Source organism: Zerene cesonia, chromosome 20, assembly GCF_012273895.1.
Source record: "Zerene cesonia ecotype Mississippi chromosome 20, Zerene_cesonia_1.1, whole genome shotgun sequence".
In the NCBI taxonomy this organism is placed as follows: Eukaryota; Metazoa; Arthropoda; class Insecta; order Lepidoptera; family Pieridae; genus Zerene; species Zerene cesonia.
In genome coordinates this window covers 8260686-8278034 of record NC_052121.1, presented here as the reverse complement: position 1 = coordinate 8278034, position 17349 = coordinate 8260686, and the positions used below count along the sequence as shown (strand labels likewise).

The 17349-nt window shown below is 31.2% G+C and overlaps 3 protein-coding genes across 3 annotated transcripts in view; all 3 read left to right on the top strand.

The window, feature by feature from the left end:
• LOC119835288 (NADPH oxidase 4-like) overlaps positions 1-9855 on the top strand; it is a 15643-nt gene extending 5788 nt beyond the window's left edge. The window contains exons 2-13 of the mRNA XM_038360020.1: positions 449-544; positions 777-975; positions 2573-2670; positions 4468-4646; positions 4843-4957; positions 6419-6514; positions 7280-7417; positions 7971-8077; positions 8496-8618; positions 8773-9113; positions 9252-9354; positions 9688-9855. Of these exons, the coding sequence (XP_038215948.1) occupies positions 449-544; positions 777-975; positions 2573-2670; positions 4468-4646; positions 4843-4957; positions 6419-6514; positions 7280-7417; positions 7971-8077; positions 8496-8618; positions 8773-9113; positions 9252-9354; positions 9688-9811 (1719 nt within the window). The 3' untranslated portion in view covers positions 9812-9855. The remainder of the gene's footprint in view (positions 1-448; positions 545-776; positions 976-2572; positions 2671-4467; positions 4647-4842; positions 4958-6418; positions 6515-7279; positions 7418-7970; positions 8078-8495; positions 8619-8772; positions 9114-9251; positions 9355-9687) is intronic.
• A 284-nt stretch (positions 9856-10139) lies between these two features.
• On the top strand, positions 10140-12289 carry LOC119835287 (odorant receptor Or2-like). The gene is made up of 5 exons (XM_038360019.1): positions 10140-10855; positions 10962-11061; positions 11262-11369; positions 11756-11911; positions 12236-12289. Exons 1-5 carry the CDS (start codon positions 10140-10142, stop codon positions 12287-12289), a joined length of 1134 nt encoding a protein of 377 aa, XP_038215947.1.
• Positions 12290-13516: 1227 nt separating this feature from the next.
• LOC119834996 (vesicle transport protein SEC20) lies at positions 13517-16664 on the top strand. Its single transcript, XM_038359575.1, has 5 exons — positions 13517-13746; positions 13981-14153; positions 14573-14730; positions 15671-15774; positions 16153-16664. Exons 1-5 carry the CDS (start codon positions 13618-13620, stop codon positions 16315-16317), a joined length of 729 nt encoding a protein of 242 aa, XP_038215503.1. The 5' UTR covers positions 13517-13617; the 3' UTR covers positions 16318-16664.
• The last annotated feature ends 685 nt before the right edge of the window (positions 16665-17349 follow it).

Here is a 17349-nt window from a genome sequence, read left to right as displayed (position 1 = left end):
TGTTTATGTCTACTATACAGGCAAGAACGATCCCATATAAAACTTGGGTCGCGTTAGCCTTAGCAGATATTAGGCAGTAGTCAAGTAACCAAAGGTGTGTAAAATTATGTCTTTAGGTGCCTTTTCACATTCATGTTTGCCATACGCCTCGTTAAATTTAATTCAATAAACTACGACACGAATTCATAGTAAATAGTTATGAACAAAATAGATTGAAAAATATGGTATTAATATTGAAGACAGTTTTCTAAAGTTAAATGCTTTCTAAAATTTCAGAAATCTGATTAAATACTGCCTTTTGTTCTATTTTCATTAGGTACGTGTAATTTATTCAACGCCGAAAATAAGTTACTGCGCAGTGATAATAACAGAAGTTTTTTTAATAAAAGATGCTTCAATCCGATTTAAAAAAACAGTACATTAAATATACATATTTCTTTTGTTTCAGATATCATGGATCTCACTAGTCATATATCTTTTTTATACAAGCTTTATTTATTATTCGAACGGACGACAATTTTATTATTTAAGGCGAATGCTAGGGGTAAGCCTATTGACTAAAATTTATTTACTCAGGTTTTATTTTATCAGTGTACACTATTGAATAAAATTAAAAGATTTATTATTTCTTTCATCATTTCTGCTGCTTGTGTCTCTTTTTAAAATGCAATTTTTATGTCATTTCAAAAGATAGCCAGAAAAAAGTATAATGCCAGATATTCGTAAAAATTTAGTTGCATGAATCAAAGTAAATATCGCTAATATTTCTCTTACAGTCAGGACTCTGCGTATCTCGTGGAACAGCTACAGTACTTAATGTATGTTGTGCACTTGTACTGTTGCCTCTATGCAAAAAATTGAATCAAATCCTGTATCGTATTATGTCAAAATTATGTCCAGGACTCTTTTTCTTCTGGTTGGAGAGAGCGAAAAGTTTTCATATGACTGTAGCGTGTACGCTTCTCATATTTGGTGGTAAGTGTTTGGTGTTTATGAAATTAAGTCATAGATGATACTTGATTGTGGATTATATACAAATAATACTTGTTAAATATGTCAAATAAATTAAGATAAAATAAGTAATAGTAAGATTAATTGTAACGCTTACAACTCAACAACGGTTGTAGGGATTTTAATGATGTTTTGGATTGTTGGTATTATTCTCAATTGGATTAGTAGTATTGGCAGAGGACAGTTAAAAACAAAAAAAGTTGCCCCTACGAAGCCGGTGCGAACATTGTTATAAAGATTACTATACTTTTAGTATTAAATAACTTCTTAACCTCTAAATTAACACCTTTCTATTCGCGTATGTAATCTATTTATGCAGGTCTAAATTTACAAAGTAGGTACGCTTAGCTACAACTCAGAAAACTTCATTGAAATTTACAATGTTAGAGGAACTTAACCGAAACCTAACTTTAAGAATTTACTACGCTCTCTGGAAAGTTCTGCAGCCAGCTTTACGTAAGACTTTGCAAATAGTTCAAAGTTCTTACCGTACGCACTTTACGAGAGCCGGCATTAACCTGTTCTACTTTTACTGCTCCTTACTCCCATTCTTAAGAGCGATTTCTAATTTTACAAACGTAACGAAATTTCCGTCAATTTATTAGTAGCTACGAATATAAGCTGTTTAGTGGAGTGTACCTAGTGTTTGTTGTCTCAAGCGCCGACTATAATACGCTGTTATTCGGTATTTCACATAACTCTTGTTAAAAAGGGAATGAAAAAGAGCAACTTCAAGTTTACAGAACTCTACACAGTCCAATTCAAATCGTCTCTACCAACATCTCGAATGTTTTTTTAATTTTTTGGGACTCAAACAAAGGTCTAGACGTCCACTCACTTATTTTAAAAAAGAGTTAAAATATTAGTAGCTTTGCTCACAAAGCTCCTTAAATCTTTTTTAGACCTAAAACGTCCCTCAGAACCATTAAGTCCTTCAGACGTAGGCTAATGACGGTACAACACCGTTTGGGAATTGAAGTAAACGTACAAAAGTTAATACGAAAGCATGCGGGAAATACAGTTTGAAAAAAGACGCGTATTAAACCTGCTTGTTTCATGAATCATGGGACATGGGTTAGTGTAGGAGGAGGCAGGGAAGGCAGACTGTTATAAGCCAGTGGATATTAGGCATGCATTTGGGAGCAATACATCAATTATATTAGTAGCTCGTTGGGGCGTTTATAATTGCTACATGCACTGCAAGTTTAGAAAATTTACGTTGATGATTTCGTAGTTAAATTGTTATTATAAATGTTAAATTTACGAATGTTGTGCTGATATACCTTTAAAAAGTTACAGGAGAACTTATTTTTTCAGATTTTATTCTATGTTTAGCTTACTAAAAGTAAAATTGATTCAGTTTTGTGAAATTTTTGAGACAGCGTTTTGAGGAATTCCCAATGCCCCTTGAACAAAGATTTAGTACGACTATTATCTATGTCGTATTATAAATGTATTGCAAGTTCCAATTATTTAATTTACAATTTTCAATTCCTCTTACATATCTGGTTTATAGTAAAAGCAGTAAATTCCGCTCAAAGTACAATTTCTTTTCTTTCAGTCATACATTCCATATCCCATTTTGTAAACCTATGGAATTTTTCGCGAAGCTACGATGAAGAAATGATTGAAATAAACTTAGCTAGATATAAAAATGAGGTGAGTGATTTTTAATACTATGTTGAATCCTATGAGTGAATAATTTGCATTGTCTACGTATAGTGAATCGGCCGTAGGTAATAAAGAAGCATTACTATTTATTTACACACCTTTACGAATTGCATGTGACGTTCAGTCTAAGCGGAATTTTTTTTACATAAGTTTAAAATTAAATAAGACTGTAATGCCTAGGTTATTTTGAAATATTAATTCTTCGATAACAATAGATTTTGTTATTCGGCAATTATGAAATACAACCCTACTAAGGTTAGTACGACTATTTTTCTTCAGATAATCTATTGTCTTTATTGCTTTCTAAAATATAGTCTGTGTAGTTCTCAATTACGTGTACGTGTATAATAATGAGTACATAGATAATGTTAAATAGACATTATTTATAATTTTCTCGTATATACAAAAGATTTTTTACAAAGGATAAAAATCTCAATGGCAGTTCCTCGGAACACCGTAAAACTGGGCAAAAAGTGACTATGCAATATGGAATGAATAAGGTTTGAGTAAAACTCATGTGCATTTTAGACTAAACGTGGGCCACGCATTGTTTAGTCCTCGTATGGTATAGTGGATTGTCTTGTTTCCGAGCTGCATGATGAACAAACACACTCGAGTGTTGGAGGTGATTAAAATGAGAACGTAACCTTTGGCCAGGACAAGTTATATGCGTTTATCTTTACTGAAAGGACACGTAATTGCTTTTTTAATGAGGATATTTAGAACGCATATGCCGTTTCAGTAGGGATTATGAACTACATTTTTACGCTATGTAACTTTGTGTGTATACATTTTTTATTATACATTTATATGTATATATATGTTAAGTAGGTGTCTGAACTCTATAGAAACTTTAATAATTACATTAAATTTTATATTAAAAACAATATATAAAATGTACACTATTTTATGGAAAATAATGGTCGGGTTTGTTATTATACTCGTATATAAGGCTTTAGAAACCTACAACCTAGCATCTAGGCGAGCTAGCTCAAGGATACACCCAGGAGTAATTATTCACTCGTACTAGGCACGTAGTACGCTTGTAGTAAGTACTAATAGTAATAATATGAGTACTAGTTGACCGAGCTAAATTCCTGCTTTGCTGTTAAAGTAAGTAGCCAAAGACCTACAAAATAAGACCTACTCCAGCTCTCTAGGTCTTTGTTTTTAGGTTTTCATACGGAATATATAATAAGTAGTACATAGTAATAAGAAAAAGCCGTCGACTATTTTTATCACAACAATTCTTGTTCTAGGAAATATATTTTGTTATTACATTGTAATACTAACTTATATTTATGAATTTGTTGATAGAATACTAATGAATCTATCGCATTTATAGAACACCATGATGAACATAACTAAGGCATAGATGTTTTTAATTATGAAACAGTTTTACAACTCTCATTAATGGAGAATAAGCTATATACGGGAGTAAAGTAACTATAAAAATTCTAACACCAGATGTTTATATACCTATATTTATTACGTCGAAAGAGACAAGACTTTATTATCAGAAGAATCCAAAGTTATTATCCTACTAATATTATAAATGCGAAAGTTTGTAAGGATGAGTGTGTGTTTGTTGCTCTTTTACGCAAAAACTACTGAACCGATTGCAATGAAATTTGGTACGTAGACAGCTGAACAACTGGAATAACATATAGGCAACTTTTTATCCCGATATTCCTACGGGATAGGGACTTACGCGGGTAAAACCGCGGGTGCGCAGCTAGTAAGATATAATTTTTTTTCTTCTGAACATTAGTTCGAACATTTCAGAGTCCCTTAAATTTATTGATGAGTGTAGCAGGCGTGTCTGGGGTTTCAATGCTGTTGATAATCTTATGTATGGGCATAACGTCCATGAGAGTGGTCAGGCGTAGAGTATACAATGCGTTCTGGTATACGCATCATTTGTACCTGCCTTTTATGGTGTTGCTGATGATTCATCCGATGAGGTAAGCATATTTGGACATACGAAAATTATGAGTATATATTTAGTGGTAAATTGTTGTAACTTTCTAGAGATGGCAATTTTTTATCATTGCCATTATTCATAGCTGGTTTGTACTATTAAGATTTTTAAAACTTTGTACTAAAGTAACTGATTCAAAGGATTATCTTTTGACTTTATTCAAAGACCGTTGCTTTCAGTGGAGTCCTGAAAGAGGAGATTTTAGATGACGACATGAACAGTATTAATACTAGTCAATTAATTTATTATGCCGAAGAAGCAGCTGTGCCGAAGTTTTCTGCTATTAAATCAAAGGTACGAACTATTTCATTATTCATTGTAATCAAAGTCTTAAAGATTGTGTCATTAAGACTTTTTATGTTTGTATGTTTGTTATATTTTTTTTCTAATCTAGTAGATTCTGAGATTAGCGCCTTCAAATAGATACTATTTATATAGCGCAGCTTTATATTATAATTATAGCTTTTTGGCCTTCATTACCACAGTATTTAAATAACAAATTATGATAACAGCACCAAAAATTATTTCGAATTGTCATTTATTTTGCGTATCTCTTACAGTCTTTCAACAGGATCGCCGTCATTAATATCCATTTCCTGCAAACGATGCTTATTACGTCATGATTAAATCTCGTTGAAATAGAAACGGTTTTGCTTTTAAGGGGATATAAAGGGGAGGGAGCCATTAGTAGCACTTGATAGGAGAATTAAATAATGGACTTAATGTACCTACCAATTTGTCTCGTATGCAAAGCTGCGCTTCGAGACATTTAAGTGATGTTTATTGCACGTTATGTTTTATATGAGAGAGTTTTATCACTATCTATGGAGTTTTTATTTGAATGTGTTTTCATTTCATGCGGGAATAAGAACACATAGGAATGATTTACGAACTAGATGAGATTGTTTATTTTTAATGTTAAGATTTATCACTAAAACTATAATATTTATAACTTCGCTTATACATTGGTTTTACATAACTTCAATTAGATGAGTCAGCCATATCAAACCACAGCACTTAAAGAACTAATTTTATATTACTCTCCGAATTACTCTATAACATTAGTGTAATACGTATTTAAAAGGATCCATAAGTTACAAGCCGATCAAATTGAAAACGCAATTAATTTTAATCAGTCCTGTTGGTTAACCATTCATAAGTATGTCAACTTGATATTTGTGATTCACTGGTGACCTTGTCTTATTCAAATTTAACCTTGTACGTCCTGAAAACCCATTATATTGAAAGTTGATTCAATCAGTGTAATGGTTCTTATGTATTGACATCATATATTGTCTCATTGTCATGTTCGTGGTCGTGGGAATAATCGGAGATTTGTCAATCGGATCGTTTACCATACCTACGTAAAAAGGTTAAAACATCAGAACTGATTCATATGAAAATGTTCATCTGAGTGTTTCTACGGTTCACACGGAACGGTTCACAACAAATAACAAATTAATATATGAAAGCTTTCCTTTATATAAGGTATTTTACTTCTCTAGAATTACGAGCACAGATATATGTATACAGAACAGATTCAAAAAGTTCATAAGACCTTTCTTCGCTTATTATTCTTTTGCTTCATATAGATGATGATGAAAAATGAAGTATTATTAATTGAATCTTAAATGAAAACGTTTTTAAATCTTCACAGCTCCAATAAGCTTCAGCTGTGATTTTTATTTGAGGACAAGCATATTTTTGGATAACAAAATTTTTCAATTGATAACAAATTAACGTACTTATTTTCAGACTTGGCTGTGGATGGCACTACCGCTTAGTTGTTATTTTGTTGATTTGTTGTGGAGGATTTTTGTTAGAAACCTGTCAAAAGTGACGATAGTTAGGGTAAGTCATAACTCATTACTGTAAAGTGCTTGAAACACTTATATAGTTAGATTTCTACGTATCCGTGCTTTATTTTATTTATTGAAGATATGATGAAGCTGGACTTAGATTTATTTGTCTATATTTCATATTCATAATAATATCTTCACTTCGTACAATATTTTTTCATCAAAACTTTTTCAATAAATAAAGCATCAAAATGTATCTACTATAATAAAGTGAAACGTAATAAAATAGTTATTAAGGAATCTCCAACTGTATGTAGCCCAGTAACCGATTGAACATAATCCGCTTATAAGATTGCCGCCAACGACGGATTCCTTCTAGATTGCTGACTATTGCTTTATTAATTACATTATCTTATTAAGGTTACAATTAATGTGTCTTATAAAGGATAGGCTAAGGTGAATTAATATTAATGTAATTAATTTACTAATTTAATATATTGAATATGTGTATATTTAATTATTTTTTTAGTACATCGTTAAAGTTAAATATATTTGAACGCAACCGTTTGCAAAATATAATTTTACTTTTCGATCCCGCATTAATAATATTTTAACACGCACCGTCAAAGCAATTCAGAACTAATTAATATAATATTAGAGACATTATAAATTTAGTTACAGTCTAGGCCTTTCGAAATCATATCATTGTAACTTCATATCCATGATTATATGCTATTACGATGGTACCTACGTTAAAAAATATATTTAAAAAATGGTCACCATTACATAGCTATAGCAGTACCTAACAATCTTCCAGGTATCCCACATGGCAGGTAGGACTCTGAGTATAGTGCTAACTTCTCCGGAGAAATTCTCGTGCCGAATGGGCCAGTACGTGCTGGTGCAGTGCTTGGATGTATCCATGATAGAATGGCATCCATTTACTGTTGTTAAGGTGAGATAATTTTAGAACTTAGGTATGGGGTGATTTATTATGATTGGGAAGAATGTCATTAAGCTTTTTCATAGTAACTGATTACTGTTCTCTAGGTTGAGTATGAATTTTTATTTACTATGTATTTTATAAAATTTTCGGACATACATTCAGATCGATAAAGTGTTTAATATAAAGAATAATGAGAAATTATTAAAGATCTTTTAAAATTTCTTGTTTATAAAGCATTTTAACCTTATTTAATGCTAAAAGTTAACTAAAAGTTTCAGAAAAAATAATGTACATTTTATTTTAGTAAGGCACGTATGACGAAAATATGTCCTATCGAGGTTATATGTCTTGAAGTTCACCAATTTACATCTATCAAAAACGTTTAGTAATGAAACATAGTTTCTTCCATATTATAATTGGACACTATTCATAGTAATTAGTACTAATTTGTTCACATTATTGAATTCGTAAACAGCGAATGTTACAATAATACGTAGGTATATAGGTATGCAGATAGGTGTAGATAGGTACATATCGCAACAATGTATACCTGGTATTGCAGATTCCAACCAGTGACCAACAGGAATTCGAACTGTGGGTCAAAGTCAAAGGAGATTGGACTGAAGCGTTGGAAAAGATTCTTTCGGAGCGAGAACACGATCAAATAAGGTGCTATAATTTTGGTGATATGCTTTTTATAGAGTTCTACAAAAGGTGCTCGATGCTGGGTTATTGTGTCTTATTTTCTTGCGTGAGATATTTGTTGATTTGAAAAAAATTATTTATTTTGATTTTGATCTTTTTTATCAAAATAAAATGAAATACTTATGTATGTCATTTTCCTACATTTACTTAAAGTAAAACCTAGCTCTCCATGTAATTTTTAACTTACTTGACATACTGAATTTTACTGCAAGGGCTTCTAAGTGATTTTTCTTCGAAGGCATGTGTGATCTTTGTTAAGAAAAATCTCTGGTATGTAAACTGTCTATATTTAAATAGCAACAATGTATTTAAATTTTGTTGGTACTATAAAATAATGAAATTATTATGGAAGAGGTTTATTAATATTATTGTTTTTGGACAGTGTTTTGATAGATGGGCCATTTTCGAGCCCAATGGAGGGCACGAGTAAGTGTGATATAGCGATATGCGTGGCGGCTGGCGTGGGAATAACACCCTTTGTCGCCATGTTGAAAGATATGTGCAGGTAATTTGTCTATGACTATTATAAAAAATATGCAATTTTGTTACATAATATACTCTGTACTCCAAATTGTATACTAATTTAGCAGAAAATCTAATACATCTTATATAGGTACTTATTCTATTACATTATATAATATGTTTTCTTGTGTAAACAGGAATCCAAGAAGTCGATATCCCGGAAGGGTACATTTAATTTGGATAGTCCGAAATGAACGGGAAGTTTATTGGCTGGCAGAATTAGCCAATAAATGTATAAGTGAGCTCAGATACGCGAATCGACCGGATAGACTCCATCTCGAATTATACGTTACTAATTCTAATGAAAACAAAAACACACAAACAACACACACAATAATTGTTAATGATAAAGGCAATCTTACTCACGTGTTGCAAAGAGACAAAATCAGTGATAATGAGAAAACAATACTTTTAACACCCAAAGTTAAAAGAAATAGCTTTATTGATATAGACGTTAAGATTTACAAAGATACATTCAGTGCTAAAAAACAGATAAATAATAACAATGTATCGGGGGATGACAGCGCTACGCTTCTAACTCCTAAGCTTAAAAGGAATAATTTAGTCGATATAAAAATGGCAAATTTGGGTAAAATCAATATAAAAGTGGATGCAGGGTGCGATGTTATAAAAGACTATCCGTTAGTTGGGTGTAGAATACGACGGGGAAGGCCGCATTGGGATCGAGTTTTTGGGTATTGGGTTCATTTGTATCCAGGGTAAGTATCTGTTATATGCAATAAGATCTTATTTCAAGTTTATTGTCTTAGCATGAATTTTAGTAAATTTGAAAGGAATTTTTTCCTTTTTTGTCAGATTATTCCTTTTGGCTCTACAAAGTCTGAAACAGGAACATCTAGGGACAAGTTTTGTGATGTGAAAAATGACAATGATACTTAAAAATTGATAGCTCTCAATGATTTATTCATAATTTAGATATCTATGATTATTATGAAAATTGTTAATTATTACTTGGCCATAGACGGCCAAGACATATTTAAGAAATGGATCAGGCTTTCAAGTTCTTATTTTCAAATTATTTTATTTTTCAGACATCACATAAATCTGTATTGCTGTGGACCAAAGAAATTAGTGAAACTATTAAGGAATAAATGTAAATACACTTCCATGAACACAAAGACAAAGTTGTCCTTTATCCACGAAGCTTTCTCTTGATTGTATTCTGTATATTGACTGATTAATAAATATTGTGTATTTTATTTACTTGAGTTTTATTTATGTCTTAATCTGAAATGTTTTAAAACTTGGCTAAACTAGACTCAAATAATTTAATAGTGCTTATTATTTCATGTCATCTACTCCTAATTATGTGACTTGTAATTTGCCATTTGCATTTAAATTATTCTCAATTATATTGCATGATTACACATTTCCTTCTACAATTTGCTTAGAAACTTTGTTGCTAAAACTTTAACCTGTACTCGCAATTGATTGGTTTAATCACATAATTCAAAATAATTTTTCATGGACTTTTATTTACACAATGGTTTCGCTGAGGTTAGCCTTATTAAATGCAGAGCAAGATTTCTTTAAATTCAATGAAAAATATTTGCACTATGTTGGTTTATGGCCTAAACAAGAATCCAAACTTCACGCTACTTTATATAAAATATTTGAAATAATCTTACATATTTTTGCCATTATTTATGTAGTTATAACTGGTATTGGAACATATCAGCATAAAGATGATACTATCCTTCTAATGTCCAATTTAGACAAAACGCTCGTGGCATATAATTTCGGATTGAAGACAGTCTTCTTTATTCTTAAAAGAAGACAGCTTAAAGATTTGTTATCGGAAATAAAATATTCTGGTGACAGAGTTACGGAGGATCGGAAGAAGTTCATGTCTTTACACATAATTGTAATAACTATTCTGTCCACGGCAATTGTTTCGGCGTTTAGCTTATTGGCCCAGTATAAAGGCGAAATGACGGTCGAGGCTTGGATGCCCTTCGATCCCCTAAAGTGTAAAATGAATTTGATGCTGGCAGGTCAAATATTGGCTGTAACTTTTATCCCGTGTATGTACAGAGCGTTCGCCATGCAAGGACTCGTTTGCACGATAATTATGTATTTCTGCGATCAGTTGGATGAATTGCAGAACAGAATGCGGGGTTTGAATTTCTCTGTGCGAAATGAAAATGTAATGAGGATGGAGTTTAAGGAAATAATTAAAAAACATGTACGCTTAATGAGGTAATGTTTTTAATGAGACGGAAGTTTGAAAGACGCATAAAAGCATGCTGGGGTGCTTGTAAGGATGTTTTAGAGTGATATTACTCTAATGATCCTCTGTTTGCAGATATTCAAATACTTTTACGAATATTTTCAAAGAATTCTTTTTAATACAAAATCTAGCTGTGACTATAGAATTGTGCTTAAACGCATTGATGGTGACTGTGGTAAGTAAATTACGTTTTATTACATTTAAATAAAAATACCTACTAGCAGGAGCGATAATTCAGAAGTATTAATGTGGATAGTAAGCAGTTCTATTATACATACGAAAAACATAAAATTATTATATAAAATTCCCTCAAACCTTGTAAAATGGTTATGGTATAGTTAGCTCTTTTTGTATAAATATTTTATAATCTTTCAGGTTGGTTTTGAACAGAAAACACTTTTAGCAAGTTTTGTAGCGTTTTTATTCGTTGCATTATTAAATGCTTATATATTTTGTTATTTGGGTGACGAATTGATTGCAAAAGTAAGATAAGTAGTAGATAAGTATAATATATTTCATTGTATTTTACGTCTCAAAGTATTTGCTATAAAAGAAAATAAAACATTATGGGAGCAAACAAGTCGCCATATGCGTTGCTGGTAAATGCATAATTAACATTAAAAATTAAAAGCGTAATGTTAAGCGTTTGATTAAAATGAAGAAACAACTAGATTAAAATTTTTAAATGTTGCCAGTGTGGGTTCGATTCTCACAACTGTATTTAATGCTGCACTTTTTTATCCTTAAGTCTGTTAATTGATTTGCTTGATAGTAGATACCAATCAGTCTGTCATATCAACTTTAGAACCTTCATATCAACTTAAGAATTTAAAAAAGCGAATTATTAACCTCAAATTATTTAACCAAAGAGTGAAGGCATAGCACTCGCGGCTTACGAATCTGCGTGGACGTCATGGCCTGTGGACCTTCAAAAAGATTTGTTAATTGTAATCAGAGCCGCACAAAAACCGCTTAAGCTCAGCGCTGGAGGCATGTCTATTATGTGCATCCAAACTTATAGTCAGGTTGGTTTAGCGTTGGGCCTTTACATGAAGTAAACGAGTTTATGAAAAAAAAATGTTTTCATCAATTTATTTTCTTTAATTTTTTTTATCGCCATTTAATCATTTCTGTAAAGCAAAAGCTTATGTCAATAATTTCTTTCTTTAGTTAATTTTATCTCTCCATACATGATAATCAGACGACTATGTAACCATTATCAAATATGGTATTTTTCATATTTATAATATTAGCGGGTATACCATAGAATCACGTATGTCGTCAATTGGGTGACGAAAACTATAGAAGTTATGATAAGGGTCAAAATGTAATGGGTAACTTAATTTTAGGCACTTTACAACGCCTACTCGATTTTTGCCGTGCTTAATGATGTTGTGGATTAAATAAAAATGAGATGTTCTTTCTTTACATTAGGTAAGTAAGTGTTTGCTCTTTGTGTTAAATGAAACTCCTTGGAATGGTCATAGGTAAGAGAGCTTTTGATGGCAGAAATTTTAGGAATTGGCAATGAAAGAAAGAATGGTAATAATGAATTGTGTCAAAAACTGCAGTATTGTGTCATGTATAAAATTATTGGTGAAATAATGTTTTTATAACAAAACTTTAATTGTTTCTTTGTTTGGTGATGACGCCTGATAACAAAGTGGTTAAATCCACTTATGGCAAAAAGAAGCGAACCAAGAAAGAGGGAAATAAGACGAAAGTCACAAAAGTAACTCGCATCTGTCTTATTTGTTTGTGTACTAAATTTATTTCCATTAGGAATGTCCAAAATTGCACAAACATTGCGTATTAAACTTCAACTTTTAAGTATAGCAATAAATTTATATATTTTAGTTGTTACCATTTTTTAGTAAACACGTAAATACCCTATTGTTCAGACAGCAATGTGGTCTGATAAGACATATTTTATACCCAATAAAACTGATTTTGCTCAATTTTCTTTCCAGACAAAATATAAACGTAATAGATGTTTAAAAATTAAATGTCCTATATGCTTTGAAAATTTTGCAAAGCAGTCCGTATCCTCAACTGTATGTGGTCATATATTTTGCACGGAATGTCTACTTAGAGCTATAAAGATGACACCAGCCTGTCCCACGTGCAGAAGAAGTTTGAGGAGCAGTAAAACTCACCATCTTTTGTATCTCGAAAACTGCGTGTTTGACGAATGGGAATGATCTGAATATTATTGATCTTTTTCATACCTACAAACACAAGAATAATTTAAATTTGCTTTTAATAGGTATCTTACAAAATTGCTTTTGGTAGTTACTACGTTAAATCGTCATGTAAATGTAAAGAATTAAATGTTGTGTGGTGTTTCAATTAAATTTACTTAATATTAAAGCTGTTTATTAATACAAGTTTTACACTCGTCATATCAAGGTTTGTATGATGCTATATATAACTAGCTGCATCCCGTGGTTTCATCCGCGTAAGTCCGTATCTAACTAACAACTAGGAATATTTTACGGGTGCAAAGCTTCCAAGTCAGGATCCGTAATAAATAACCAATGGGCTCGTATTGATTTTATAAAATATTCAATAAAATAAACAAAATACTATGACGTTGACGTTAACGCATTACTGTCAGTTGTTACTTTTTGAATATCTGTCCAAATAATAAATATCGAAGCAGATTTTGCGTTTGGATGTGGATATTTATATTTGAAAGGCTTGTTTTAAAATAACTTTATCACATTTTAAAATGATGGATGTAAGTGGTCATCAAGTATTCGGAAAGCTTTGTGATAAGCTTGAAAATGCGGATATAACATACCAGAATTTTGTAAAAACAGCAGCAAAATATCACTTCCAATTGAAAGCTGTTATACATGTAAGTAATTATAAAGAAACTAATAATTTCACTATCATATCGATCTCATCACTTTACGCATTACATGTAATCATTAATTACATTTATTTTCATGTATTGTATTACTTTTGTCTTAATTAAAAGGTGTTTTTTTATTTTCACCTTTTACTTTTAAATCTTTTCAAACTAACAAAATGTAGTACATTTGATAATAATACTTTGTTTCCTTTGTTGTATAACCTTATTATTCTGTAGGATATATCAAAATGCAATAATTCAATGGAAAAATTGAATGAGTTAAATGAAAAGGGAAGGACAGTTATCACAAATTTAAGGGAGCTCTTGGAAAAATTAGACTTGCATGCAAAGGAAACTGGAGATCAAAAATTTGTTCTAGAATTGGAGTCTCAGCGGCATCTGCAAGCATGGTATATATATTGTGATCAATATGTTTTCCATTGCTATGATTTGTTGTAACCAAACCGTAATGAATATGAAGATAGGAGGAGGTAATATTATATACATAGTTTATTGGAGACATCAGTTTAAAATTATGAAATACCAGCTGCGCCCCAGCAGTTTCACCCGCGTAAGTGTGTATCCCGTAGGAATATCAGGATAAAAAGTTGCCTATATGTTATTCCAGTTGTCCAGCTGTCTACATACCAAATTTCATTGCGATTGGTTCAGTAGTTTTTGTGTGAAACAGTAACAAACACACACACATTTTTACAAGCTTTCGGATTTATAATAATAGTAGGATATTTTTCCTCCTAAATTACTAACTTTACCTCCTAACTTTCTAAATTCCACAATAAGTAATTTTTAAAACTTAGAATTTTTTTAGTCTCGTCAAAGAGTTCAAGGAAGCAAATATTAATAGTATGCTAGAGATTGAAAAGGTGCAACGAGAAGAGTTAATGAAGGCACCAGAGGGAGAGCAATCTGTGCTCCGGTTGAGAAATAAAAAAGTAGATAGAGATGGATTGCTTAAAGTCTCAACGGGTAGGTTATTATAACCAATTTTGTTTTATTCATATTCGTTTAATTAACTAGCTAGCTTACATGGCTGATGCAATACTTTGTGTAAAACTAGCGCTGGCACTATTCGGTCAACGGTCTGGACCGTTTATAAGTATTTTCAGAGTCTCCAGTAGTTTTACTCAGATGTTAAACTCTAAATCTAAGAGGAAGTTAATAAATCTGAAAATTGTTTTTTTTCAGTTTTTCTGTTACCTATACATAACTTTTATTTTGTACTTTAGATAACAATTGCCAATAATTCATTGTAAAGAGATACAATAACTTTTTGAGATAACGTAATTCTGATCCAATCATTTTGTATTGATGATTGATTGAACCAAGCTTATTTTGACTGGGGGTATTTGGAAAGATATCCTTATAATTTTTTTCTCTAATTGCAAAATGTTTAAAAACTTTAGTCTTATAAATTTTCTAAAAAAAAATATATTCAATGGAAGTAACATTGTAAGATATTTTTATTTTATTTATGCACACTAGCAGCTGAAAAGCCTATGCGTGTGTATTTTATGATGTGAAGAAAGGATCCAATTACTTTTTAAAATATCATGTCATTGTTACACTCTTGGGTAGTCTATTCCACTTTGTGACAACACGGTTGGATAGAATAACATAAAGATAGAATTGTTTCTATATTAGCTTACCTGTTTTCAATTACTCTGATTGATATTCTGATTGATTGACAAGCGTCTAGTCTAATAGACTCCCCTCTTGACTCCGCCTGAATATAAAGATTCCCGTTTTATACCAAGGGAGCATATAATCAGGATAAAAAGAGTATCCTATCACCCAAGTCAGCTCATACCCTATATACCGAGGTTTCAGCGTGATTGACGGACAAACATCCAAACCAACAAACTTTCATATTTAATTTTTATCACTTTTAATGTTTAATTTTGTATAGGGGTGACCGAACAGCTACTAACAATAAGCCGCCAGCTGGCAGCTACAACACAGCGGAGTCAGGACACACTTGATAATCTTGTTTCATCGAGCACAACTGTTCATGTGAGTGATCTTTGTTAGTACCTAATATTATATTTTAATATAAGAGTTCTTGTAATTGGTTGGATAATTAATCATTTATGATTTATAACACATCAGAAATAGTAGTTAAAAGAATACTTAAATCTCATCTTCCTCTTTTTATTTTATACTGAATTTTTAATTGTTTATGATTGTATTAATTGCCAATTCATATAGACATATAATATAATTCTTTCTCCTTCTTCAATCAAGACAGACTAGAATTATTAATTCAATAAAATTATATATAATATATCATTTTGATAAAATTGTATATTATAAATTTAATAAAATTAATAATGCTAGTCTATTAATATAATAAAACCTCGAAAAATACATCACATTAAGCATTTCTTTCAGGGCACACAATCAGAGTTACAAAACACCAGTAGCACAATCCAACAATCCAGTAAACTGCTCAAGAAGTATGGCCGCAGAGAATTCACAGATAAAGTCATAATTTTCTTTGCTGCTCTGTTCTTTCTAGCTGTTTGTCTATATATACTACAAAAAAGGCTATTTTAATGTAGAATATCATTCTAATTTCACTTTTTAAATCCACTTCTGATGTGTTTCCATTATTAGGTAAATGGCTGTTTTGAGGGTACAAGGACTGGTTAGTTACACAATAATTATGTATGATGTAAATTCATGGTCATAATGTGCAGTTGTTAGGGTCTAGGACCTCAATTTTTGTATAAAATATACCTATTATACCTATTGCTATATTTACAATACAATTTTGTAATGTTTAAGACTTAAAAATAAAAAGCGTGTAAATAGCTGGTAGTCACTATCAGATTTGTTTGATTGCAATTGTAATTATGAATGTATGTAATCTTAAATGTAAATATGTGATATTTAATTATTTGTAATATAAAAATATTTAAGAATTTATATTGTTTTATTTTATGACTAGCATACCCGGCCACGCGGTGCTGTGGCTGAGTAATAATTAAAAATATTAAGATTATAAATTATTGGGATAATTAATCGAAATAAAAACTATCCTATTTCTTAAGTTCGACCCATTTACACATTAAATGCCAAATTTCATCAAAATCGGTTGAGTTGGTGAAGGGAACATACATCACGATACTGGATTTTTAAATATAAAGATGATGATTACATATTGGTACAGTAAGCTGCTTCGTTTATTTGATTGATTGTTAAGTACAGTATCGAAACCTATATATATATATATAATATAATTTTTAACGTCTAGAAGCCTAGATGCTAAAAATTCTTTCGCCATAAGAAAGTTGCATCTTCACCTAGTGAGAGGCTATTATTATTGTAGGCGTATTTTATTTAGTTTTACTTTTGTTGAAAAACAAATGTGCAAAGTACACATTAAACATAAGTGATTTGAAATTAATGCAGTCCAATGTGTATTGACAATAATTTAAGATTAATTAATATTTACGCAAACGTTTCGGTTACGTTTTCCTCATGACTAAACAATAACACATGCAGATACATTATGTATTGTTCGCGTATAGCGGAACCGGATAGTTCGTTTGAAATATTATAATACCTATCTCTTCGTGTATAACT

Bases quoted from the DNA above. Each gene is read 5' to 3' on its own strand.
- LOC119835287 (XM_038360019.1), top strand. From the start codon at position 10,140: ATGGTTTCGCTGAGGTTAGCCTTATTAAATGCAGAGCAAGATTTCTTT. The intron at 10,856-10,961 runs GTAATGTTTTTA...CTCTGTTTGCAG, and splicing joins AAACATGTACGCTTAATGAG to ATATTCAAATACTTTTACGA. The intron at 11,912-12,235 runs GTTGGTTTAGCG...ACTTAATTTTAG, and splicing joins GCATCCAAACTTATAGTCAG to GCACTTTACAACGCCTACTC.
- LOC119834996 (XM_038359575.1), top strand. From the start codon at position 13,618: ATGATGGATGTAAGTGGTCATCAAGTATTCGGAAAGCTTTGTGATAAG. The intron at 14,731-15,670 runs GTAGGTTATTAT...AATTTTGTATAG, and splicing joins ATTGCTTAAAGTCTCAACGG to GGGTGACCGAACAGCTACTA. The intron at 15,775-16,152 runs GTGAGTGATCTT...CATTTCTTTCAG, and splicing joins CATCGAGCACAACTGTTCAT to GGCACACAATCAGAGTTACA.